Here is a 26,514-nt window from a genome sequence, read left to right as displayed (position 1 = left end):
ACACTTGAAGCAAGTCCCTGTACCAATTAGATAATGTCCTCAATGATGCTTTCCAGACGACTTGCACACAAACCTATCCCTCAAGACCCCTCTTAAATTAGTAACTTAGTGCTTGATGCACTCTAGCGATCTGTCTGTGTTCTAAACCTTCTATGGAGGCTCTAGTGCTCTGCTCAGTTTTCCTCTTCTATCTTGATGTAGGTTTTGCCGTTAAGGACTTCAGGAACTCTAGCCCCAAGGGGCAGCCCAATCGTGTTGCCGCTTGGAACGTTGCTATTGGGATTGGTATCCTAATTCTCTCGGAGTCTTGTTGTTTTGTAAAGATAAACATTGTTCAATGAATAAAATAAGTGTTATTTAATTCTGGCATTTACTCATATCCAATAAACAAAGCTCCTTGGTTATCTTATGTGAACTTAAGCATGTATATATGATATACATGTGGATCATGCCTTAAGTGATAATCTAAATCGGTCTGTAGTATAAGGATTAAGGTGGGATACTTGATCTTGGTGACACTACGGATATGACCCGCTTTGTAGAGGTTTGCAAGTGTTGTAAACTACTACAGATGGTAGATCCTTACCATTCGTGTGGAGACGTGGAGTAGGGGTGTCCTATACAAAGAGTTTGTATAAGACCTAGACCACGAGATGACTAGACTCTGTATATAACACCGTTGATACTAGAGACTTGCATCTCACCTAAACAACCATAGGTGACACGACCTCAATCCTAAGTGTTTTGTGAACTCCTGTCTTTGAGGGCGGTCCTTTGATTAGTATGGGTGAGAGTGGTCAAATTGCCAACTCAACATGCCTACCTTTTTGGGGACTTGTCTGATTTGGGAGCTGGGAACTCAATCCACAAGATAGAAATCACTCCTTTCCCGAAGCAGAGATAAATAGAGAGATTGCTCCCTTAAAGAATGATTTCGGGGCTTGAATATAGTGGCCACAACTTCTCTTTGGAAGAGAAGACTCAGTCATAGTAGAACTATGATTTATATTCATTAGATGGATCAATGGTACTTAAGGAGACAGATGTAACTACAGGGGCATAACGGTTATTGACCCAACTGTACTTACGAGCGATCTTTGAAGGGTTGTCGCACTGTTGATTGGTTAAGATGGACATATAATATATCTATAGTAAGGAGAGTTCAACTGTCGGTCTTTAGTAAAGTGCCTGCCAGTTAACAGATGGTGGATCCCATGACTAAAGAGTTTGGTCAGTTATTCACGTACTGTTGGAGCTTCGGAGTTACAGGTCCATGAGGTCCCCTTGGTAGCTTGGATTCTATTGAAGATCTGTTCTTGGTATTGATTTGAAATGTTTAAATTGACAAGAGGTATTTTGATTATATATGATATAATCGGTGTGATGTATGAGATACATCTAGTGGAGGATTGATATAAATGAGATTTATATTGAGTACCATGGAATAGAAAAAGAACTATGGTTTATATGTTTCATGAGATGAAATATTAAAACTATAGGTTATAAATATAGTATGATAAATTGGTTATCATTTATATTTATAATAATATTAATTATTGGATAATTAATTCTTTTTCTTTTAAATAACCAAAGTAGTGGGTGGTTATTGGATCATGGTAACCGTGAGTTTAAAAAGAAAGTGGTTTCCTATTTTGAAAAAGAAGTTCTAACAAAAGTTTGAAAAAGATTTTCAGTTTTCTCTCCGACGAAAAAGAAACTCACGAGATCGTCAAGTAAATACAGATTTACTAAACGACGGCTGGGCGAGCTAAACGATCGTGAAGTGTTTACTAAAGGATTGTATAGCTTTACTAAACAATCACTGGCCCAAGTAAACGATCGTGTAGTGTTTGTACGCGACAGATCGAGCTAAACGATAGAGCTAAATAATCGCATGCTTTTGCTAGACAATCGCATAGCCTTATCTAAACGATTGGGCATCGACCTATACAATAGGTCTCCGCCTTCTCCCACTTGCCCAGTCATGTACGCGATCGTTCTTTCCTCCGTTCGTCTGCCTCATACCAGGTCTGAATAGAGCCCACCCTCTGAATTCTCACACTGAAAATACCAAGGTCGCCTTGTTGGTGGTGTTAGACTTAACTCGACACCGTCAAGGTTTTCTGGAGGCCGTTCGTGTCACTGAGGACGAACGCGGTGTTCGTTCATGTTGTGGAGGAGATCGTGGCTGAGGAAATCATTGAGGACGAGTGCGAAGTGTTCGTGCTATGTTCGTGCAGTGTTACTGTCGTGTAGATCGAGTGTTCGTGGTCGCTATTGTTCGATCAGAGTGTGCATCGGAGCGTGGAGATGCTTCTGCATATGTGTGTAGAGTTTCCCATTGTACATTTGGTATTTGTTCATGCTTTAATTTCTGCATTGTAATTGTATAACCGTTTGTTTTCAAGTCGACTGTAAATATATGTTAATTCATGATTGTAAGTTGGAATAGTCTTGTTCCGCTGCTCATGGAAATTGTGAATCCGATTTTCTTCAGTTGCTATATAGGTGGTAGGCTCAAATGCTTGCACAATATCTCGCACCCTATCTCAGAGCCCCTGAACAAATCTTTCAACCTTCTTCTTCAGTGGACACCAGGTCAGGTGCGAAGTAAGATAGTCTATCAAACTTCTCGTACTCTTCTACTATTATGGTCCCCTACTTCAGGTTCATAAACTCGGTCTGCTTGTTGTACCTCATGTGGGTAGAGAAGTACTTCTCGTAGAACCGCTCTTTGAATTGGTCCCACGTTACTTGGCCCCCATTAGCTTATATCATTCTTTCAGCTAAGCGCCACCAGCACTTGGCATTATTGACCAGAAAAAAGGCAGCACACCGCAATTTCTGCTCTTCTGGGCACTTCATATACTGAAAAATCCCTTCCACAGAAGACAACCACAACTTTGCTTTAGTAGGGTCTTTTAGGGACCTGTTAAACATCAGAAGATCATACTTCTTGAAGTTTCGTAGATATCTGGCCTCCAGGGAAGGGTCCGCCATAGCCTGATTCGGTACCTTGTCTTGGTTCTGAACTTGTGGTGTCAGGGTCGGCAGGGGTGGCGACTGCTGTGACTGCGTGTGCTGAGCTAGCTACTCGGCCACGATGTTCCTTAGTTTCCCTACCACAACCTTCATGAAGACATTCCCAATTTTTGTAGCCATGGTAGTGTACTCGAGGGAATCTCTGAGGGTGACAATTCTGACGGGGGCACGGTTGAATTTTGAGGCCCGCTTCTTATTCTATCCTTTTGCTAGATTGACCCAAAAGGGTCAAGAGGCAGCGAATCTTGCGTCTCTGAGCTTTGCACCTCAAGGCCTTATAGATTAGGGTCCTGCTCCCCAATAACATTCTTACCTCGACTACCCCTTCCTTTAGTTTGCAGTGCCATAACTTGATAACCACACGGAGATACTTTAACAAAACTCTTACAAGAAATCTCGCCAGTTACTATTATAATTCACGTAAAGTTTCATGCATAAATTCCTTGAGAACTTTCTTTTAAGGGACATACCTGACAATGACGAAAGATCTGTTTGTGGGCCATAAGGGACATTTTGGACTCATGATGTAAGTCAGTCTACATAACCTAAAACTTAGACTCTGATACCAACTGTAACGTCCCAAATTTCTATTATGTTTCTAGGACACTATTATGTACTTGCACAAGCTTGACAATAAATTTCTCGGGGAAAGAAAAAAATATTAAATAAAAGAAATCAAACTTTTATTTCATTAAATAAAGCTCAAGTATTAAATCCTGAAAAACACTGTTTGGGTTACCCTTAACCCAAATTTAGAATAAATAGCAATTAAATAAATTAAAAAATGAATAAATAGAAAGAAAAAAAATCATAAATTTTAAAATGCTAGAATCCTAAATAAAAACCTATCAAATGAACCTAAGTGCGGAAGCGGTAACATGTCCAAATGGTCGGGTCATGGACCCCTCATGTCATTTTTCAATCTATCTTTACCTTTACCTGAAAATATAAAAGGAAAAGGATGAGTATATAAATATACCCAGTAAGCAACTCATTACTGGGCCCACTAGGTGAACTGTTAGCCTTCTTATTGGGACTCAAGTGCACAATACACGTCGTAGGTATAGGCATAGACATAAACATAAGGGATGAACCCGAAGGCATGCTTTTATAGGTAGTGACTTGGAGGGACACAGTCATAGGCATAAGTGGTAACCCCAAGGGAACACCATAACATAGGCATAAGGTGTGAACCCGAAGACTCACACATGCGATGTGCATTGCCCGATAAAACATTAACAGTTACTATTAGTCTCACATAGGCATAAGCATACAATTAGGATCATAAATCATGTTTAGATGCCAATATAGTCTCACAATCTATCCAACAAACAACCACTGCAACAGTACAAAGTAACGATATTCCATAGCATAATCATAAGCTTCCATTCCCCATTCCTCCCCTCCACAGAGTCCAACAAAACATGACATAATATTTCAACACAATACCATAATCAATTGTTAACAACAACTTGGATTTGAGGCTGAATCGACAATAGGTAATCTACCTCAACTGTTATGTCCGAAAGAAGCAAAGTAATCTTCCTCTTAGCCTAGCTTGGTCTTTGAATTAAATCCCTATAAAACCATAATCGATACAAATTCCCAATTAAGACCAAAACTCAAAACTTACAACCATTCAGAAGATCCTCAAGATCACAATACTTACCAATGCGAGGTTTATTCCAAATCCACTTCCAACCTTAAGTTAAGGTGCCCAAACTGGAAGTATCTAGAATTGCCAAGATCAACCTCCTAAGTCATTATGCAATCAAAACCAAAGTTAAAACTTGGTGGATATTCAAGACTAAATGAACCCACATCTAAATCTACAACACCATACCCATAAAGTATGCCAAAAAGGCCAAAAACTCATCGTCGAAACTACTGGATGGTGTTGAAAAAGGCCTCGAAACTTTGATCTAAGCTTTAAAAAAATTTCGGTAACTCAAGTCAGACTAGAAATTTATTGGGCACTAAGGAATCAAATAAGAATAGACCCGAAACGTTCAAAATCTTACCTGAAACGACAAAATTCGAAGAACTCTGACAAGAAAAGAGGTTGACCCTGACAACGCACGCGGACCGATAGTGAACGGAAGCTAGAAGAGGCTTGCGCGACTGTTCAACTCCAGGTGTGTACGAACAGAAGCTGGAGGGGGTGGGGGGGGGGGAGGGGGGGTCTGTCGGCATACGGAGGAGAAGAAAAAGAAAATTTGGTTTCCCTTTTTTTGACTTGCATGTATACCGAGGTTCCAATATAAATCTTTTTTAAACCAAACCCTAAATAATCATATATATATATATATATATATATAATTTAATTCTTTTAACCCTAACTCCTCAAATCTCTCAACCAAACAACTCCAAACAAACTCATTATTTCCAACCATATTTCTCACCAAGATTAATTTGAATTGATTTACCACTCCAAAATAAACAAATTCCAAAACCCTAAAATCTTACATACAAATCTGAAAAGATGTAAGATAAAAAGTACAATTTTCTTGAAATTTTGGACCATTACACAATCAATTTATGGTACATTTAGATTCCATATCATGTACCTATTGTATGTGGGATTTTGAAGAAATTCCATGTGCCCACATACTTGCTGTTCTTTGTGGGCGCAATATGAATACTTACTCTTTTGTTTCTAAGTATTTTTTTTTTTTCAAATACCTTGATTTCGTGTTATGCTCGTTATGTTTGTTCAATTGGGAACCATGGTAATTGGAAGCCTACAAGTACTGACATGAATATATTACTTCTAGTTGTTAAGCATCTGGTAGGCTGACCTCGAAAACAAATAATATTATCAATTGACGAGCAAAAAAGTCAAAGAAAGTTTAGTCGTTGTCGTCGTGTTGGTCACAATTGTAAGAAGTGTAAATTTCCACCATTTATACAATGATGTAGCATTTACTATTGTGATTGTTATTGATGTGAACGTGTGTTTGCCCACCATTTTTACAATGATCTAATATTTTCTTTTTTACTATCGGTGTGGTTGTTATATTGTTCATAAGAACATAACATTCTGCTTGAGGAATCTAGAACATTTTTTTTCTCCATTTTTATTAGTAATATATATATTCAATTTGCTTTTGATTCAATGTGAAGTAATGTCATTGAATTCTATTACTGATATTGTTCCATATCCATTAAAGAATACCACTTGTTTTAGTCCTTGGAACTTTTTCACAGTAGAAAGCACAAAGGTACATAATTTTCAATGATCCAACATATTTTTATAGAATAAAAACACAAAATCAAGTACACATGAAAGAAAGTAGCATCAATTTGAAGTAATGCCATTGTGATTTCTATCACATATATTGGTTTATCACTGACATTAGTCTATCACTAATAGACTTCAGCACTCATTAGATAATAACAAGAGTTTAGTCCTTAGAACTTTAAAATAGAAAGCACAAAGGAATGTAATTTGCAATGATTCAACTAACGATTCAATATTTTTTATACATTTATATGAAAAAATCAACTACATACGAAGTTATTGTCACTGTGAAGTCTATCATAGATATTTTCTATCACTAATATTACAGTATCCACAAAAACTAAGGTACTATAATAACTACAATATTAAAGTAATACAATATCCACAAAACTAAGTCACAACTACATTATTACATATGAGAGATTTTTAAGTCAAAACTAGGGGTACAATCTTTGATTTTAGGAGAATGTCTTGTTTGTTTTGGAGAAGTTTTCTTCTAGTCCTTTGTATTCTTTTGGTCCTTTGCATTCTTCAGTTCTCTTACAATCTTCTAGTCATTTGCATTATCTAACTTGACAGATTAGGCCAATGATTCTTCAAGTTCTAAGATTCTTTTTGCCCCCATTTTTTTTGTTCGCTTTCCATAATTGTCTTTCACTTATCAATCTGTTAAAATAGTAATAAACACTTCAATAAAAAAAAACTAAACACTTCAAATTTATCAGTGATAGAGCTTAGAACTGATAGATTTGAAGTAGTGAAGTCTATCAGTGATAAACTCATCACCGATAGACTTGAAGTAGTGAAGTCTATCAGTGATACCTATCACATGACTTCATCACTTCAAGTCTATTAGTGATAGAAACTTATCATCGATAGACTCTAATCAATAAATCCAACATGCTTCAGCGCTATCAGTGATAGAAACCTATCATTAACAGACCCTAATAAAAAAACAAAAAAAGTAATGAAATTATGCATTTAATTACAATGCATGAAAATAAATTCAACAACTATCAAGTATATTAGTGATAGAAACTTATCACAGATAGACTCTAACAAAAAAAAAAAAAAAAAGAAGGTAAAACTATGCATTTACTTACATTTCATGAAAAAAAAAACAAATGTTTCAACATTTTTCAAGCCTATGGAAGTTTAAAGTATCCCAATCAAAAAACAAAAGACAAATATTTCAATCACCGATTTCAAGCCTATTGAAGTTTAAAATACCCCAAGCCTATTGAAAAACAAAAAACAAAAAAATTTCTATCACCGATGGGCCCCAATCAAAAAGCAAAAAAACAAAAACAAAAACAAAAAACAAATAGATTTCTATCAACATTCTTTCACTCTATTAACGTCTAAAGTACCCTAATAATAAAACAAAGGACATATAGATTTCTATCACTGATTTCAAACCTATTGAAGTCTATTGAAGTTTAAGGTACTGTAGTCTATTGAAAAATAAAAAACAAAAAACAAATAGATTTCTATCAACATTCTTTAAGGCTGTTGAAGTTTAAAGTACCCTAATCAAAAAACAAAAAACAGATAGATTTCTATCACCGATTTTAAGCCTATTGAAGTTTAAGGTACCTAAACCTATTGAAGTAGATTTCTATCATTGATACACTTATTATTCAAGAGTTCCTATAAGCGGAAGTAGATCTTTCCAATTCATTGTGACAGAATTACCGCATATACATTCAAACATACTTTCATAATGCTAAAGAGATCAAGAAATCATACCAGATGAAGATTTCTTCTTCATAGCGAATCTGATGCCCAACCGTCTACCTCGAACAATCACCACTTAGACAGAAGGAAATGAAGAAGACAACACCACTCAGAGCCCTCAGTATTCTTGGAATGAGAATCCAAAATGTGGGCTTTGTTCGAATTTGGTAGAGGGAAAGAGAAAGAGAGACCGTACACAACGATCAAGCAAGTGGGAGATGCGGTCGTCTATCGCATAGACAAGATGCTTGATCATTTAGGTGAAGTATACAATCGTGTAGGAAAAGTAAGCGATCGTCTAAACGATCGTGTAAGAAAACGTAAACGATCGTGTAGGAAAAGGGTGAGCGATCGTTCAAACGATCACATAGAAAAAACTAAGCAATCGTCTATACGATTGTTTAGTAAATATCAGGAGCTAAACGATCATTTAGATAATAGCGTGCGACGGTGTAATCGGTATGCGATCGTTTAGCAATATCGTATATGTAAGCGATCCTGTAGTCACTATCATATAGGCACCGATTTTCTAAACGATGACACTATCTTTTCACAATGTCTGCGCACATCGATATCAACACATCGTCAGCTATTTATAATGCACTCATCTATGATTTAGAACAGAAGAGGCGCCTTCCTATTTCCTTTATAACTGTCCAGTGAATGTGATCTTATCATATTCATAACATATAATTGATATCATATATTAATCATAATATTTTCTTCTACTAGATATAAATCATATTTATATCTATTTTCCTCCAAATTAACGTATCTCATACATAAAGTTAATTATATCATATTTAATTAACTCATTTAATTATATCATATATAATCGAATTTCCTCTTGTCAATTTGAACATTTCAAATTGACCCAAAAACTAGCTCTCAACTTCTATCCAAGCTACCAAGAGGACCTTATGGACTTATGGCTCGAAGCTCCAATGGTACGTGAATAGCTGACTAAACTCTTTAGTCACGATATCCACCATCCGTTAACTGCCAGGCACTCCACTAAAGACCGACAGTTGAACTCTTCTTGCCATAAATATATTTCTATATCCATTGGATATAACTAATCATCAGTACGATGACCCTTCATAGATGCTCGTAATTACAATAGGCCAATTTACTGTTTTGCCCCTATAATTACATCTTCCTCCTTAAGTATCACTAATCCCTCTAATGAACAATACAACATAGTTCTGCTATGTGTGAACACCTCTCGAGCCATGAGATGTATGGCGCCACATCGTTTAAGTCTCGGGATTAGCCCTTAAGAGAGTAATCTATCTACTTACCCATACTTTGGGGAAAGAGTGAACTCCATCTTGTGAAGCTGAGTTCCCAACTCTCAAATCAGACGAATCCCCAAAATGGTAAGTTTGAGTCGGCGTTCTGGCCACTCGCACCCATGCAAATCAAAGGACCGCCGTCAATGGCAGGAGTTTCCAACTCACTCAAGATTGAGGTCATGTTACCTATGGTCATCCTAGTGAAGTGAAGTCTCAGTTATGAACGGTGTTATATAATGAGACGTTAACACTTTATGGTCAGATATTATACAAACTCTTTGTATAGGATGCCCCCGCTTGCATCTCCCTTACACGAATGATCAGGATCAGACCATCTGTGACAAGTCACAACACTTGTGACCATTCCAAAAAGCGGACCGCATCCGTAGCGTTACCAGGATAAGGTTTCCCTCATCTATCCATATACTACAGACCATTTTGGTTATCACTCAAGAAATGATCCACTTATATATCACCACATACATGCTTAAGTTACATACAGATAACCAGGGATATTAAGTTTATTGGTTTGTGGTAAAATAAAAAACATCTAAATGTGCAAAGTCAAGTAGTGAAGTAAATATCATTTATATTACACATCACAAGTATTCGTACAAAGTTGTTTATAAACTACTGGACACGAGACTTTAGGGCACAAACTCCAATATTCAAGGTGATCAGATTACATACTAGAGCACACTAAACTAACACTACTACAAAATCTACATTACTTGACACTTGTAGTTTTTAATTACTTGACATTTCTATGGAAAAAAAGTCAAGTAATATGATTTTGGACAAAAAAAATCAAGTAAAAGAGTTAAAAAAGCGGAGATTGACGGAATATTTCAGATATTTTAATGCGAACCTTTACTTGACACGATTTTCGTGTCAAGTAATATAAGGTCTTACTTGACACGTTTCACGTGTCAAGTATAAGAAGCTCTTACTTGACATTTTTTTTGTGTCAAGTAAAAGGGTTAAAAAAGCGGAGATTGACAGAATATTTCGGATATTTTCATGCGAACCTTTACTTGACACGATTTTCGTGTCAAGTAATATAAGATCTTAAACGTGTCAAGTATAAGAAGTTTTTACTTGACATTTTTTTCGTGTCAGGTAAAAGGGTTAAAAAAGCGAAGATTGACAGAATATTTCGGATATTTGATAGGCCTTCAATTATGTGTCGCTCATCATCTACTTCTACTAATTGATCGTGTAGCCGAGCTAAGTGATCGTGTAGCATTTGGTAGGCGATCGTATAGCATTTAGTAGGCGATTGTATAGAAACTGGTAAGCGATCATGTAATGTTTTGTAAGCGATCGTGTAGTTCCGGGTAAGCGATCGCGGAGGTGTTTGTGGGTGATCGTCTAGTGTTACTCAGCGATCGTGTAGAATTTGGTAGGTTATCGTATAGCATTTGGTAGGCGATCGTATAGAAACTGGCAAATGATCATGTAATGTTTTATAAGCGATCGTGTAGTTCTATGTAAGCGCTCACGGGGTGTTTGTGGGCGATCGTCTAGTGTTACTCAACAATCGTGTAGCAGAGCTTAGCGATCGTGTAGCATTTAGTAGGAGATCGTATAGTATTTGGTAAGCGATCGTATAGAAAATAGTAAGCGATTGTTTAATGTTTTGTAAGCAATTGTGTAGTTCTGGGTAAGCAATTGTATAGTTCTGGGTAAGCAATCGCGGGGTGTTTGTGGGCAATCGTCTAGTGTTACTCAACGATCGTGTAGCTTTTGGTAGGCAATCGTATAGCATTTGGTAGGCGATCGTATAGAAATTGGTAAGTGATCGTGTAATGTTTTGTAAGCTATCGTGTAGTTTCGGGTAAGCGGGTGTTTGTGGGTGATCATCTAGTGTTACTCCGCGATCGTGTAGCAGAGCTCAACGATCGTGTAGCATTTGGTAGGCAATCATATAGAAACTGGTAAATGATCGTGTTATGTTTTGTAGATTGTGTAGTTCTGGGTAAGCGCTCGTAGGGAATTTGTAGACGATCGTCTAGTGTTACTCAGCGATCGTGTAGCATTTGTTAGGCGATTGTATAGCATTTGGTAGGCGATCATATAGAAACTGGTAAACGATCGTGTAATATTTTGTAAGTGATCGTGTAGTTCAGGGTAAGCGATCGTGGGGTGTTTGTGGGCAATCATCTAATGTTACTCAGTGATCGTATAGCTTTTGGTAGGCGATCGTATAGCATTTAGTAGGCGATCGTATAGAAAGTGTTAAGCGATCGTGTAATGTTTTGTAAGCGATCGTGTAGTTCTGGGTAAGCGATCGTGGGGTGTTTATGGGTGATCGTTTAGTGTTACTTAGCGATCGTGTAGCAGAGCTAAGAGATCGTGTAGAGACTTTGTTTTTTACTCAGCGATTGTGTAGAGACTTTATTTTTCATTTCCCTTTCAAATTAAAAACTTTTTCTCTCCTCCTTTACTTTACTCAGCAATCATGTAGAGACTTTATTTTTTGTTTCCCTCCCTCTCAAATTTAGTTTCTCTCATACCAAAATTATCAAATAAAATAATATTTCCCAATCCCATTTTCATTTCCCTCTCTTAAATTAAAAACTCTTTCTTTCCTCCTTCATCATCCACTCACGACCTTCCCCTTCCCCCCAATTTTTTTCTTCTTCCGTGCGCCCGAGAGCCCTATCCGTCGTCAGCCTTCATTCTTCCTCACCTCCGTTTGCGCTGCTGTTATTGAGTTTTTCATTCCCTCGTCTGCTTAGCCGCACTAGCCCTCTCCCTCGTCGTCTGCTCAGCTGCGTCAGTCGCGCTAGCTGTGCACGTCGTTCGCGAGTCTTCAGCCCAGCCCAAATTTGTAGTCGAGCGCCCCCAACCGCTTTTGTCGCTTCAGCCGCGCCCAAATCTAGATCCAAACGCTTCCAGTGCTTCCGTCGCTTCAACCCTGCCCAGATCTGTAGCCGAACGCCCCAACCGCTTCCGTCACTTCAGTCAAGTTGGTCCAGCAAAATCCACTTGTCGTCGTCGAGGTTATCCACGTCTTCGTTGAAGTATAGCTTTGTAACAGATCTATTCAAGTGTGGGCTTCACTCTATCTGGTTAGATCTATACTCCATCTCGCTGGAATCTTGTATTTTTGGGTAAGGTTTTGGTAAGTTTTAATTACTTTAGTGGGTTTCTTGGAAATTTTTGAATACCCATAAGTTTTTTTACCCAAATTGATTGATGCTCATTTGGCTTTAGATTCAAGATTTGGAGAACATTAATGTGCTGTCCAACAGGTTGATATTGATTTTGGTAAGATTTTCGGTAAGTATATGAGGTATATCTTATTTGTTGTTGGATATTGGGTTTGTTCCATTGTTGCCCACAATATTTTGGTTGGTGTTGGTGGTTTTACTTGAACATTTTTGAACACTCAATAAGTTTTGACATTAACTTAATAATACCTGTCACTTTTTTGGTGTTAGATTGAAGTGTTGGAAGGAGTTGAGTTGCTGTCCAATAGGTTTGAGACCGATCTTGGCAAGGTTTTGGTAAGTTTGGAGGTTAGTATTAATAGTTCTTTTTTACCCATTGAAGTATTGGTCTAATAATTGAGTTATTTTCAATTTTTGATGTTCAATTCAAAGATTTCAAGGGATTGGAGCCACTATCTAACAAAGTTAACGATGTTTGGACGTTTTGATAGGTATTAAGGCCTTGAAACTCTTTTGGAATTGTTACATAATTGCTGGAATTTGCGTTTTGTAACTATTATTATTGAACTTTTCGTAGGTTGGATTACGTTGTTGTATTTTAACACTTATTTATATATTTTAAAATTTGATGTTATCGCCCTTTATTCTATTTTGTAGGTTGACTTGCTTAAACATGGCTTGCCGGACCCTTAGTTCTCGATCTTTAGACTTCAAAGCTCATGTATAGATTAAATAATGTACTTTGTTGAGAGGTTATTTATTAAACAATTTGTCACTTTTGTGTTTGTTGAAAGTTGAGTTTTGTATACAAAAGCAATAGTTGAGATTTTATTTTGTGCATGTACATGTGAAAGAGAAATATTGTTGTAATTTGTGAGGAGTGTTCCTAGTTGCACATATGGATTTTTAGTGAATATATTGAGTTGATAGATCTTAAATGTATAATGCTTATTTATTTGATGTAATTGTATTGTAGGAATACAAGGTAGAAAATGAGAATATCGATTGAGGCATTTAATTTGAAAACAAAAAAACATATACTTGACACATAAAAAACGTCAAAGAGTATCACACTATACTTGACATACGAATAAACTTGACATACCACCAATGTCAAGTGTATTATCTTACTTGACACGAAAATTGTATCAAGAAACATATTACTTGACGTTTTTTCGGAGTCAAGTTATCATACTATACTTGACACTTTTATAAGTGTCAAGTATATCCTTTACTTGACACTGGAAAAATGTCAAGTAATCTAATTTCTGCAGTAGTGTAAAAGGGGTTGACAAACGATCAATGACGAGTGCGCTTGAAGAATATCAAAACGACGACGGATGTTAAACGGAGACGTCGGAGTTTTTTCGATTGGCAGATGTTAGGGTTTTGGCAAATATTGGAAATGAAGATCGTTGTTTGAAGAAGATCGATTAGGTTAGTTTTTTTTTTTTTAAACAAAAAAATGAAAAAAAAAAAAATTAAACCCTGATATTGATCGTGGATTAGGGATCGCTATTTGAAGAAGATCAATTGGCTAGGAATTTTGGAAAGGTGAATCATCAATATATGGATGCACGGTTTTGATAGTGGGCTGATGAGCTTTTTAATTTTTTTTATATGGACTGGAATCAAATTGGGTTATATTTGCTATATTTTTTAGTTAATGCTACATGTGCAATTAGTTTGGATCAAAATATTATATTTGCAAGCATCCCTCATCTTTTATTATTTCAATTAAACAACCCTAAACATATTACAACGTGCATGCAAGTCCCCATAATTATACAAACACAGACGTTCAGCTCCATTATTAGACATCCACATCATTATAATTTTCATTTTAATATATATTTTAGGTTTAATTATAAAATATATCCCTTCTTCAATCATAGTTTCATTTTAAGTATTGAAAATTGATTTTTTTCCCCTTCAAAATAACCCAAGATGATTTGTTCAATTCATGGCAAAAAAATTTGTATATATACTTTGTGTTATATAAGTGAAGAAATAATCTAAACACATACCCACATACAGAATATATATATATATATATATATATATATATTATAATCCGAAATTGAAAGGAGAAAGAAGACAATAAGTGTGGTTTTCATTTATCTGTATTTTATTTTCCATATTTGTATTTAGGTTTAATCGTATAAGTATATACAAACAAAATTTGGAAAAAAAAAATACCTTTTTGGTCGAGGTTGGTTTCCATTTAGTCTAAAGGTTTCAAGTTTTACATTTTTAACTTTGATTAATCTAAGTACCTATTTTTCATCTTTAGTGTTAATGTTTATTAATTAATTAAAATGAATTAAACTTAATTTTAATGAATTAAGTTTCAATATTTATGATCGCTGCTAAAATCACATTTAAAATTTTATTTCATAATTATTTTAAATTAATTGTAGATATTAACGTCAAATATTGAAAGAAAGTATTAATGAAAAATTGAAGTAAAAACTGTAAATCTTAAAACCCAAGCACTAAATTAAAACAAAACTCAAATCTCGATAGTAAGATTGTGATATTTTGAAACATATGAATTAAATTGAAATCAAACTAAAAGTTAAAGGCCTAAAAGTATAACCTTTTGAAACTTATAGATCACATGGAAACTGATCCAAAATCTAAGGATAAAAATGTATATTTGTCTAAAAATTTTCTATAAATTTAATGATAAAAGCCTATAAATTTGTTTTGAAATAAACTTCAAATTTCAAGAATTGAAATAGAACTTTTTCAAAGTTTAGAAGGATAATTGATAACTAAACCTAAATCTTTTTAAGGTTAAAATATTATTTTGATCATTATACCATAGAATTTGTTCAATTTGAATACTTTATATTTTCAAATATCCAATTTTAGTCCATGTACCTTCAAAAAATATTAAATTTACTTCTTATTGCTATTTTCTTCTTCTTTTTTAAAAAAACATATTATTTATTAGTATTCTTCCTATAAATTTTGAAAAAAATGTTTACATATTGTGTACTTTGTATGAAAAATCTATTACTATTTGCCAATTTCAACAAAATTTAACTTCTTTTTTTTTTTTTTTAAGACAAAATTTCGATAAAATTTAAAAAATAGGTAAACTAAGTACAAGACCAAAAGGATAGTTTAATCTTGGTTAAAATATTATTTTTATCTATATACTTCGAGTTTGATCAATTTTAGTCCAACATAAAATAAAGATCAATTTTAAGGGACTGTTTTTTTTTTTTTTTTAAATACAACAACAAAGTGAGAGATTGAACCTTTAGCCTCTTGAATCGGAAAGTAAACCAATACCACTTAACTAAACTCACTTTAACTTTTAGGGCATAAATTTAAGATTTATTAGAACCAAAATGGTATTTGTAACCTTTAATGTTTTATTAATAATTGAATTACAAGTGGTACTTTGGTAAATTTAATGATATAGAAGGCTAAATGTGAATACATGGAGAGAGAAGGCCAGCGTGATGGTTGGGCACCATATTTAAATACAACTTTGAAATCATTTCAGATCCGTCGATTTTGGTTCAAACCCTCACTGGGGGCTCAATCTCCATTTCCATGGCAGTACTCTAATCTGAACTGAAGAAAATCTTCCCAAAAAAAAAAAAAAACACAAAAACAAAAGCAAAACAAAAATAAAGCAAAAAATACAAAAAAAAAATACCAAAACAATAGGAAAAATTAGTGCCGGTAGAGCTCGTTGACGAAGAAGTTCAGTCTAAATCTTCTTTACGGTTCATTTCTATAGATCTTAAATCTTACAGAAGAACTTCCTCCATAATTCCGGTGCGTTTATCTCTCACTCTCTTCTTCAAATGTTTTTACAATTTTATTCTTAACACTGTATATCAGTCTTCGAGTCGATGCTTGGTTCTTTCTTTCTCTCACGGTTCTGGATCTCTTTACTTTCTTTATGATGTTTTGTCTTTTTGATTTTTTTTTCTGGGTTGTGGTTGAATAAGTCTTTCCCTACAATTAAATGGCTTTAATTTCTGGATCTGGTTAGATAAGGCTAAATTTTCATTCTTTATGTTTTTGTTTTTCAGATGCACAGGTGGAATCTTCTTTGGTATAACTTTTCGTGGTTTGATTTGGATCTAGCGTGGAAGAGATAAACTAGGGTTGTTCCAAAGGTTGTGACTTTTAGTATAGTTATATCAGCTTTGTGTTGAGTTGTAGAAGTTGGATCTACTGGGTGAAACTGAAATCGTGTTCTTTTAACTTAAAACTGGATACATACTTTGACTTGAAGTTATTTTGCTATGGAAGCAGTGGTTGTTATTGAGCAGCATAGGAACCAATACTATGATCGGGTCAAGCCGCATGGCCCAGCTCGATTTGGATCACTCCCATCCCGAGACTTCAGAGGGATGAATTGTAGGAGTTTCCAGTCCGGAGCTGGTATCCTTCCAACTCCTTTGAAGGCTTGTACCTCTGAAACCAAACATGTCTACCCGTCTTCTCCTAGAACACCCCCAGCTTGTTTAAGTTCCAACTCAGAAAATAGAAAACAACTTGCTACTGTGAGAAGTGCTCCAATTCCTATCAAACCGAAATTCTCAAACAAGAATAGTGCTTTCCATGAAGAATTCTGTGACAGGAGTTTCTCGTTGTCTGAGCTTTGGGCTGGACCCACTTACTCCAATTCACCACCTCCAAGTTCACTACCCATTCCCAAATTTTCAGTTGCTAAGAGAACCACCTCATTGGAATTGCCTCGTTCTGCCCCTGAATTTGAAATGCATCATCCATCTGCTAAGTCTGCGCCTCCATCCCCAACTCGAGACCAAAACTTTTCCTCCAGATTTTTCTTTCATAGTGATGACTCTGCGACTAAGACTCTGCGTCGCATTCTTAATCTCGATGTTGACAATGAATGAACTTCAGGGAGCATCAAGCTCCTGTAAATAGGCTTACTCTGTGAGCCGGTTAGTTTCAGTTTGTATATAGAATCAATAAATTGGTTAGTGAGGACAGTCACGAGTATCCTTGGTTTTCAGTGCTGGTGTACATCCTTCAATCGCAGCTATGGACTCTGATGCTTTCAACTAATATTCAGATGTTGCACCTTAATCTGTGGTAATGCAGAACATGATTTGGTTTTTGCAGACAAAGACAAGATAGGGTGTGATAGCAACACAGATTAAATCCAAAGATATTGGGAAGACAGAAGTAGGCTGTTGGTGAACTTTAATGTTGTAGTGAATGAAATCTTCATTCTGCACTGTAGGAATCTGCTGGCTATTTTCCATCTTGCTTCATATGAACATTACTAAGAGCAGTCATGGATCTGCTGGCTATTATCTCTGTTCTGGCCATCATGTCTTTACCAGATTCTTAGCCTCCATTCCATTCTAGAGTTTAGGTAGTCATGTAATTTGTATCATACTGTAGGAACCCAATCTAATGCTTTTTTTAATTTCTGTAGGTTTCTGTTTCATTCTTTCCATCCATTCCTTACATATTCTCCGTTTAGCTGCTATCCTTCTTACATAGATAGTCTGATGACTTATTGGTTAGGTTCCTTGTCCCTGATGAATTGGTTATTCGACAGTTAAATCTCTCCTTTTCTTAACACTCTCAATCCCTTTCTTTTTCTCATACCTCATCTAAATCTTGTAGCTTCACTCCTTTGCCTGCACACTATGAAGGAAATATTCCTTTTCAGCTGCCTTTTCAGTTTTTTTTGAAAGAAAAGGTGGGATAGGATAGTGATAGTTATGACTTTCTAGTTTTCTTCTTTCAAATTACTCCGTGTAGCATTTTCCTGTGTTCATTACCTCTTGGTTTTATCATCTGTGTACCTGTCTAGTATGGAACTTTCTTACTGGTTTTTGCAAGGTTCATCGCCTTCCACGAGATCATTGACCACATGGAGCAGAACGGTATGTAAGGTAAGCTTTTTATATTGTTAACTTCCTCTGTTTTCAATATATATTTGTTCGGTTGTTCACTTTCCTTGTTTCCATGGAGCAGAAAACTTAAGGGTGAACAGTTCAGGTGACGGTTTCAGTGGCATGGTTGGTTTGCGAGTTTTCTTCTTAGAAGCCTGGGTCCCGTTTGTGTTTGTTTATCATTGTATTTGAAAGCTGTACACCGTCAGAGTCCTACTGTTGGTCGTTGGAGCCTTATCTCTTTTTAGTTTCTTTGTTTTCATATCAGTTTGGATGGTAATTGCCTTGACTTTCTGTTTTGAAGGGCAATGTTTATCATTGCAATTCCAGAAAGTGAAGCAAATATTGTAATGTTTATGTTATTTCAGCTTGTTGGCTTGTTTATGTATTGAATAGTTTGTGCACTGCAGAAGTGAAATCGTACAAGCTTTGCCACAGAAGTGAAAACTTAATAGCCTTTCTAAAACAGAAGTTCATTGGAACATGAAACTTAAAATTTATGATGATAAAAATTGCAAGGTTAGGGGTATAAGAAACGTTTTACCATCTTTGCCAGTCGTACTTACTGTTACGATGACTTACCCCTTGAATGAAAATTTAACATTGTTTGTGAAAAGAAAATTATCCAATCCACGTCATTTGATTGCTGTTAATTATATAATCAATAGTTTAAATGGTAAGTTGGTAGGATCCACACAGAATTATAAAAAGGAAGTCGTTCTCTACAGATAAGCATGTAACTTGTGATCTCACACGACTTCTTTATTTAGTATCTGTTGATTTCCTTTCTCCCTTTGAGTAAACAAAGCATTACCAACAACGAAAATTGGTATTGGAATGGGTAGCAATAGGTGGAAATTTTCTGCCATTGGCGAAATTTAAATAGAATCAAGATAAATGGATATAAATAAAGTAAATCATCCATCCACCTATCCATATGTATGAATGATATGGTATGATTAAAAGAGTACCAATAACCATACAACAGGACATCTTCACCATAGACTGTCACTCTCTTTCGCCTTTAAGAAGAGTCTTACTCTACTACTACTATGATAGTAACATGATCCCACCCCCAAAAGGAGGGGGAATGTTTTTCATTTTAAGACGTTTGAAATGACCAAATATTTGAAAATGGAAGTAGGATTGACATTATAACATTGGGTAGCTTGATATGGAGGAGAGAGATCTTGATGGATACCTAACAGTGTGAAGAAGTTTTAGGCCTTGATCAATTGTAATGTGTAAGAAGATACAAGCTATTGCCTAAAGTATGAAACAAAGCTGGGGAAGGAAGAACATATGGATGCCAACAAATCATTCTTCTCCATTCAAGTATTTAGAAATGAAAATTTGACCCTCCCATCATACTAATTCGTAATATTCATGTACTATCAGATTGTAGACCGTTCCGATGTGATCCAAATTCCAGGAGTCATCCATCAACATATACCCCTAGAATTAACATCAAAGACCAAAGATTACAAAAAGAGGCAGCCAGTAGGAGGGATTTCAGACCCAAAATACAATTCAATTACATGGTACAAACACAATAACGAATGTAAAGTCCTAAATTCTCAACTGAGCACATCCTCGAATTGCCCCACGGCATCTTGTCATCGAGGCAGCATGTCGCCATGTGGGCCTCTCGCCTCCTGTTGTTAATATGTCAACATCCGACGTTGGTTTGACGTGCCAATTCAAACGATCGGGACCAATATCCCCTCCGATCACGTAAATTTCATCTCTCAAACCAATCATTGCAAACCCTATTCGTTGGCGAAATTCGGATGCTGAAACTACAACTTTTTTAACTGTTTTTGCTTCTCCGTGGTACTTGAAAATTTGTCCATGACTCATCACATAAAGTGAACCCTGAATAACAGCCATTGGGCCTTGGGGCCAACCATAATCTATAACCCTCCATCCAAGCCGCAGGCTATCGAAAATTTGAACTGCTGATAATCCCTTGTGCAAGACGTGCAACTCCCCTCCAATCACTACCCCTGTGCAAGCAGAACTGTGAGTACGGTGTAGATCAGGCAGGGAAATCCAAACGTCTTTATCAGGATCGTACATTTCTGCCAGAGAAATTGATTTTCTGCAGCTAGTAAAACCACCCGCAACAACAATCTTTCCATCCAAAACACAGCATGCAAACATGGCACGTGGTACAAGCATTGATGCACGTTGAGACCACCGACGTATTACAGGATCATATGACCACACCTCATTGGTTGCAAAGTTCCTATCTTGATCACCAGTTAACGGATCAACAGCATCACTGCCACCACCCAGCACAAACAACTTTCCAGCAGTGGAGACGGCACCAAAGTGTGCAAGATGCCTAATTTTCGATGGAAGTACAGGAATTGTTATCCAAAGGTCTCTGAGGGGGTCATAAAGCTGCCATAGATTCTCAGGTTCAAATGCACATACGCATAATAGATCTTCTGATGATCCAATCTCCTGTCGAACTCTAAACAGTTCAGCACTACGAATGGCAGCTTGCCAGGAGTGAGAAACAAGCTCCAATTTTGGGTAGAGGTGGAAGGGAACACGTGCAAGGCACCTAAGGGCAACAGCGTCCGGGAGACCGTCAATCAGTTCAGACATAATCACTTTTCATTCGTTTCTGATGATTATCCACCACAGGTTGTTTCTTATTCAGGAAGCAAGTAACCTGATATGCCAAGAATATTCAAACGTTAGAGAACAAAACAAATACCTTCTCACAGTTTGAATGCAAATACAAAACGAAAGCATCACTATTCAACATTAATTAACGATTTAGGAGATGACAAGAAATCATCTTTTCGCATACTGAAAATTGAATTTTTAACCCTTAAAACGACATTCATCACACAACATGGAGATTGATGTACTCTTACAATGTGTCTATGAACAAAGTCATTATAAGAGGCAACTAGACGGTAAATGAGAGATGGATATAAATTCCAAAACTAAGAAGGCCTTAACCATACAGAAATAAGAAAAACTGTTCGAATAAACAATCAAATGAAAAAAAAGGGTGTATAATTATGATATGATTAACCTAATCAGTATTCCAATCTCCAACAAAACTATAATGTGAATCTGAAATCAACCAATAAATGGCCAACAATTAGAAAGAAGCAATCTCATTCCCAGCAATAATGGGTGTCCTTTTTCCTGATAAAGACATTTGGAAAAATAAGGAAAAAAAGCCACAAGGAAAATTTCCAAGTAAATACATTGTATAAAGTTTCTAGTACCCAAGTTTACCTATTAACCAATAAGCTTACCATCAACCCATCAAATTGTGCAAATGATAAACTTGTATATGAGCTTTAGCTACAAAGTCCGAAGAAAAACTACAATCTGTGATATTTCAAATTTCCAATTAACGAATGACTGTACAATCATTACTTAAGTCAATAAGATTATATATGTAAAAGAAATGGAAACCAAAGTAGCAGGATACTAAGAGATTAGTGAATACTTTCTTTTTTTTTTTGGGGGGGTGGAGAGAGAGAGATAAGAAAGAAATTAGTGAATACATGCAAGACAAAAGTTTAAGAAAGAACAAGGTAACAAGGTATCAAAATTTAGATAATAAACACCTGCAAGTATGGAAAATTGATAAACGACTATGGTTGGACATTTTCTTTTCTTTTTTTTTTTTTTTTGAAATGAAGGTCATGCAACTTTGAATCCTTAATTTCAATGTAGGTTCAAAAACATTCTTTGATGCAAAAAAATTAGGTAACTCGTGCTAATGACCAAGAACAATAAGGGAATCCATCCCATGAACAAAGAAGAATCATCTTCAAATTGTGAGAGAACATTCTCTAAAACCCTTACAATTGATAAATGTACTAAGTAACAAATGAATAAAAAAGAAAATCAACCAAAAATTAATAATTTGACTATATAAAAGTTAACTAATTATCTAACATCTCATCCTCCCTACACTAGTATCTTTATATGATGATATCATTCTAAACTCGACTTGTATCCCCTCTGCCAAACTCTTCCAAGATGGAAGATTTCTGGTTCTAGAAACAAGATCAGACCTCTTATAATGTAATTATATACATCATCTAGGAGTTCCCAGTTCATAGTTGAAACTAAAAATACACATTTTAAGAACTAGTAAAAAATTAAAAGTTGAAAATAATAGTTTCAAAGAACCCTCCAAACAGAGTATAATGTATATGAGTGAAAAGGCTGCAAGGAGACCAAAAGATTGCCATCATATAGCTAAGAAAACTATTGAAGATTTAGGCAAATTAAATGAAGACGACCTCATCTTCTCTCCTACTTAATTTGAAGAATAAGAGGGGGAACATCCCTTTCTTAAATGTTTCAGCTTTTCCTAGTCTGCTTCAATAATGAAGAGAAAGAGATAAGCCAAAATATGTCAATTCCTAGGGTAGAGAAAATCTGGATAGAATCAATGAACAAACAAGACATGATTATGGAACTTATTTCTTAGGATGTAAGGATTTTCCACAAAAACCATTTGAAGGTTCAAAGACAATGTAGAGACCTTTTAGTAACCAGGAAGAAGAAGAAGACTTGATAAAACCTCGGGTCTAGAGAATTAAGCTTGAAATTGGCATCTAGGCACTGATAAACAGACTAGTAGGAGGTACTGATGCCAGTCAAGGCAGGAGACTTCTGATCAAAACTCTCTCACTCAAACTAAACAGAATAGAGTATTAACTCAACAACCCATTTTGATAATGCGGTACCAAGCTCCATCAATTGTGCATGATCCCCAGACCCTGCACCTAAACTGCCTGAATGGCTTCAAATTTCCAGGCTATATCCGCATGAATTAAACTGCTCAGACTCTAATATCAAGGAAATTCTAGCCAACAACCTAACGTATACAAAAATCAATTTAAACCCATCATCTAATCTCAATACACAATCACAAATTATAGCAAAACCTAAATTTTACCAAAGGGGAAAACAATATAAAAACTCGACTGAACTCATAATCGTGTCATTTACTCAAACATCCGCAAACTGGGGGAGGAAAGAATAAATTACATCGCCAATTGGCATTCAACAGAAGAAAAAGTGGGTGATAAAGAACGCCAAGATTCAGACAGAAAATTCCAAGAACTGTTGAAGAATAAGGAAAAATTATGAAATGGGTGGAAAATGTATTGAGCCAGCATTGCAAAAGAATAAGAAAGAAATGAAAAGAAGCAGTAGTTATACCTGGAAGAAGAAAACCCCAATAAAGAAGATGAAATTTGCGGTATATTGGTCAGATTGCAGATACAGAAAAGAAGAGAAAAAGGGTTGCGTTGGATTGGTATGCAGATTTAAGGTCCGAGGTCTCGGAAAGAAGAGTTTGACGGATTAAAAGAAAACCCAAGTCAGAGAAACACAAGGAAGAACAAGAAAGAAAGAAAAAGAAAAAGAAAGAAGGTTATGGAGGTTGTGTGTGTTGTTCATGACAATGTTCCAAGTTTTGCGAGCGTTAAAGAGAATGAAAAATCGAATCCAGGTTTTGGAATTTTCAATTACATTCAACTTACGCTTACCCTAAACAGAATGGGCGCTTGAGGGAATTCGGATATTCCCTAATTCCTTCAATTTTGATTTCTTCCTATCCAAGTTGACACATACTATGCACCAAACCTTGGCCTATACCTTATAAATAAATCATTTTTCTTCCATATTTTTGTTTATACAATCGATCTAACTATTGGGTTTTACTTGTACGTGTCTAAATTGACTTGTTCATGTTTAGAATTCTCAAATTTTTAGTTTTTGGTGGAGTGTTCATGATTTTTCTAAATATGCTATCTCAAATCCTTCGCATATTTTATCATGATGATCAAGATATCATTATTTTAATTTTCTTCATCAAATTAATTTTTTTAAAAAGTTAAATCATGCTTTATTTTTTATTTATGAGATTTCATTAATGAGTTTTGTGATTTATGAAACAATTTTGTGTATTTTAAAATGCTATTAAGAATCTCTTTGACTTTTCATTCAATTTGAGATCTTGTTTGTATGTTCAAATAGTAAACCATTAATCTTCCAAAAGAAAAACACCATAATTTAAGGCCATCTCAATTTGTAAATGTTCAAATCTTTGCCCTATGATGAGGAGCTCAACTTCCAACTCTATACGAAGCCAATACTTAGTTTGAGACACTAACTAATGATCAGTCTAAGTAAAATATTAGAAATTTAATCCTTCCCATGAGTTCTATAATTAAAAGTCTATCTTTATGACTATTTAACCTACTTTCTTTCATTAATTAAAAAAAAAAATCATTACCTAAAGTCGAAGCACAAATAAAACAAAACTGCAAGAACTATAAGCAAAGGATAGAGAAAACAACCAAACTCACCTCCGCACACCACAAGTCAATGAAACATCTCACAAAGGGGAGAACCAATATGAATCCCCTTAATAAAAGTCTAAGTCACTTGGAACAATATGAGAATACATCAAATCGAACGATCTGACAAACAATGGATACAAAGATTATACACTCTCTCCAAATATGATAAATACAAAACGCCAGGCTACAAATCTCCAAACTTTTCTATCCTATTGACTTCACTAAAATGATACATTCAGTCAAACTCTACGCCAAAATGTGAGATTTTATGGGAGCAACCACTCATAGAAGCAAATTCCTCCAAATAGTTTGGTTAAAGGGACATTCAAAGAATAAATGGTCTCGAAACTAAATCCCCTCAATGCAAAGAACACGAGCACTAAGGATATCAGAATGCCAATAGTTAATACGATCTTACATCTCTAAATAATTCCACATAACAAGCTAAGGAATGAAAGAACATATGGATTATTACCTCCATAGCAAAGGAGGCTAGAGACCAAGGTATTTTAGGTTGCTTAGGAAGCAACAACCTCTAGGCACTAGTGACCAAAAAGACTCCAAACTAACAAGGGAATTAGGTCACACGATCTCCTTACCCAATCGTAACCACCATATTCTACTACAAAGACCCATCTAGACGAAGGAAATCATAAACATTCACATGAAATGAACTACTCGCATATGAAATAACCATATATTCTACTACTTTGTTGTAGGAAAATAGAGTTCTTATTCAACCAAGGATCAAACCAAACAAATTAGAGACAACTGGTCCAATAAAAAACTAAACTAAGGACTGCACACTATTCTAAGAATGGGATGATAGCCCTTCAACACCATAACAAAGAATTAGAGGGACAAGTCACCTAAATATTCCGACCTTGTAAAATATAGGTCTCCACCTAAACAACCCATAAAGAGCTAGAACAAATCAGGATAAGCCACGATAGCAAACATTCCAAAAGGGAAATTGTTGACCATATATGAAAATATATATTAGATTCTTACCTATCTTAAGAATAATAACTTGTAATTAGTGTGGCAAAATATCATTTATTAGCAGTTAAATGTTGGAATTATTTTCATAATAATTTATATGTGGGTAACAAATTAAAGAGCAATAAATTTTAGACTATTTAATGAACATATTAAGTAATCTTGAGTATTAGCTAACAACTTTCTCATTTGGCAAAAAGTGGGATTTTTCCACATTTCAGTTTTGATTTTGTAATTGATTTCTAAAATCAATTTTCAAATTTTAAATCTTTATTAATTTTAAAAAATTAATTCAATAATTAATTTTTTAATAAAATTTTTTCCACTTTCTATTCAACTAGCTCACACATATTCCACCATAATCTTGAGTCAATCTTCCAAGCATGAGGTGCAATTCATGCAGCAATTCCTTTGCATGAAAGTCATGCAATAAATAAAGGAGATTGAACTTAAGCATGTATATGTGATATACAAGTGGATCCTGCCTTGAGTGATAACCTAAATAGGTCTGTAGTATAAGGATTAAGGTGGGATACCTGATCCTGGTGACACTACGGATACGACCCACTTTGTAGAGGTTTGTAAGTGTTGTAAACTACTATAGATGGTAGATCCTGACTATTCATGTGGAGACGTGTGAGCGAGGCTGTCCTATACAAAGAGTTTGTATAAGACCTGGACCACGAGATGATTAGACTCTGTATATAACACCATTGATACTAGAGACTTACATCTCACTTAAACGACCATAGATGACAC

At 35.4% G+C, this 26,514-nt stretch overlaps 2 protein-coding genes across 7 annotated transcripts; one reads left to right on the top strand and one right to left on the bottom strand.

The window, feature by feature from the left end:
* Positions 1-15,954: 15,954 nt before the first annotated feature.
* LOC120077135 (flocculation FLO11-like protein) lies at positions 15,955-18,837 on the top strand. 3 transcript variants are annotated; one of them, XR_005481736.2, is made up of 3 exons: positions 15,955-16,289; positions 16,550-18,397; positions 18,480-18,837. XR_005481736.2 is itself a non-coding variant. In XM_090313845.1 (2 exons), exon 1 carries the CDS (start codon positions 16,766-16,768, stop codon positions 17,381-17,383), a length of 618 nt encoding a protein of 205 aa, XP_090169971.1. In that variant the 5' UTR covers positions 16,556-16,765; the 3' UTR covers positions 17,384-18,388; positions 18,480-18,837. The 3 variants fall into 3 exon arrangements, 2 of the variants coding, with proteins under 2 accessions (XP_090169971.1, XP_090169970.1); XM_090313845.1 differs by lacking the exon at positions 15,955-16,289 and having other exon boundaries at positions 16,556-18,388; XM_090313844.1 differs by lacking the exon at positions 15,955-16,289 and having other exon boundaries at positions 16,556-18,397.
* Positions 18,838-19,704: 867 nt separating this feature from the next.
* LOC120077133 (Galactose oxidase/kelch repeat superfamily protein) lies at positions 19,705-24,075 on the bottom strand. Of its 4 annotated transcripts, none has more exons than XM_039031035.2 (3): positions 23,612-24,020; positions 21,682-21,757; positions 19,705-21,080 (listed from the first exon to the last, which is right to left on the bottom strand). In XM_039031035.2, exon 3 carries the CDS (start codon positions 21,011-21,013, stop codon positions 19,967-19,969), a length of 1,047 nt encoding a protein of 348 aa, XP_038886963.1. In that variant the 5' UTR covers positions 21,014-21,080; positions 21,682-21,757; positions 23,612-24,020; the 3' UTR covers positions 19,705-19,966. The 4 variants fall into 4 exon arrangements, with proteins under 4 accessions (XP_038886963.1, XP_038886962.1, XP_038886961.1 ...); XM_039031034.2 differs by having other exon boundaries at positions 21,662-21,757; positions 23,612-23,751; XM_039031033.2 differs by lacking the exon at positions 21,682-21,757 and having other exon boundaries at positions 23,612-24,075.
* Between the last annotated feature and the right edge of the window lie 2,439 nt (positions 24,076-26,514).

Source organism: Benincasa hispida, chromosome 5, assembly GCF_027475165.1.
Source record: "Benincasa hispida cultivar pf3 chromosome 5, pf3_genome.v1.1, whole genome shotgun sequence".
NCBI lineage: Eukaryota > Viridiplantae > Streptophyta > Magnoliopsida > Cucurbitales > Cucurbitaceae > Benincasa > Benincasa hispida.
The sequence above is the reverse complement of the archived record's forward strand: the minus strand, read 5'-3'. Positions and strand labels throughout refer to the sequence as shown.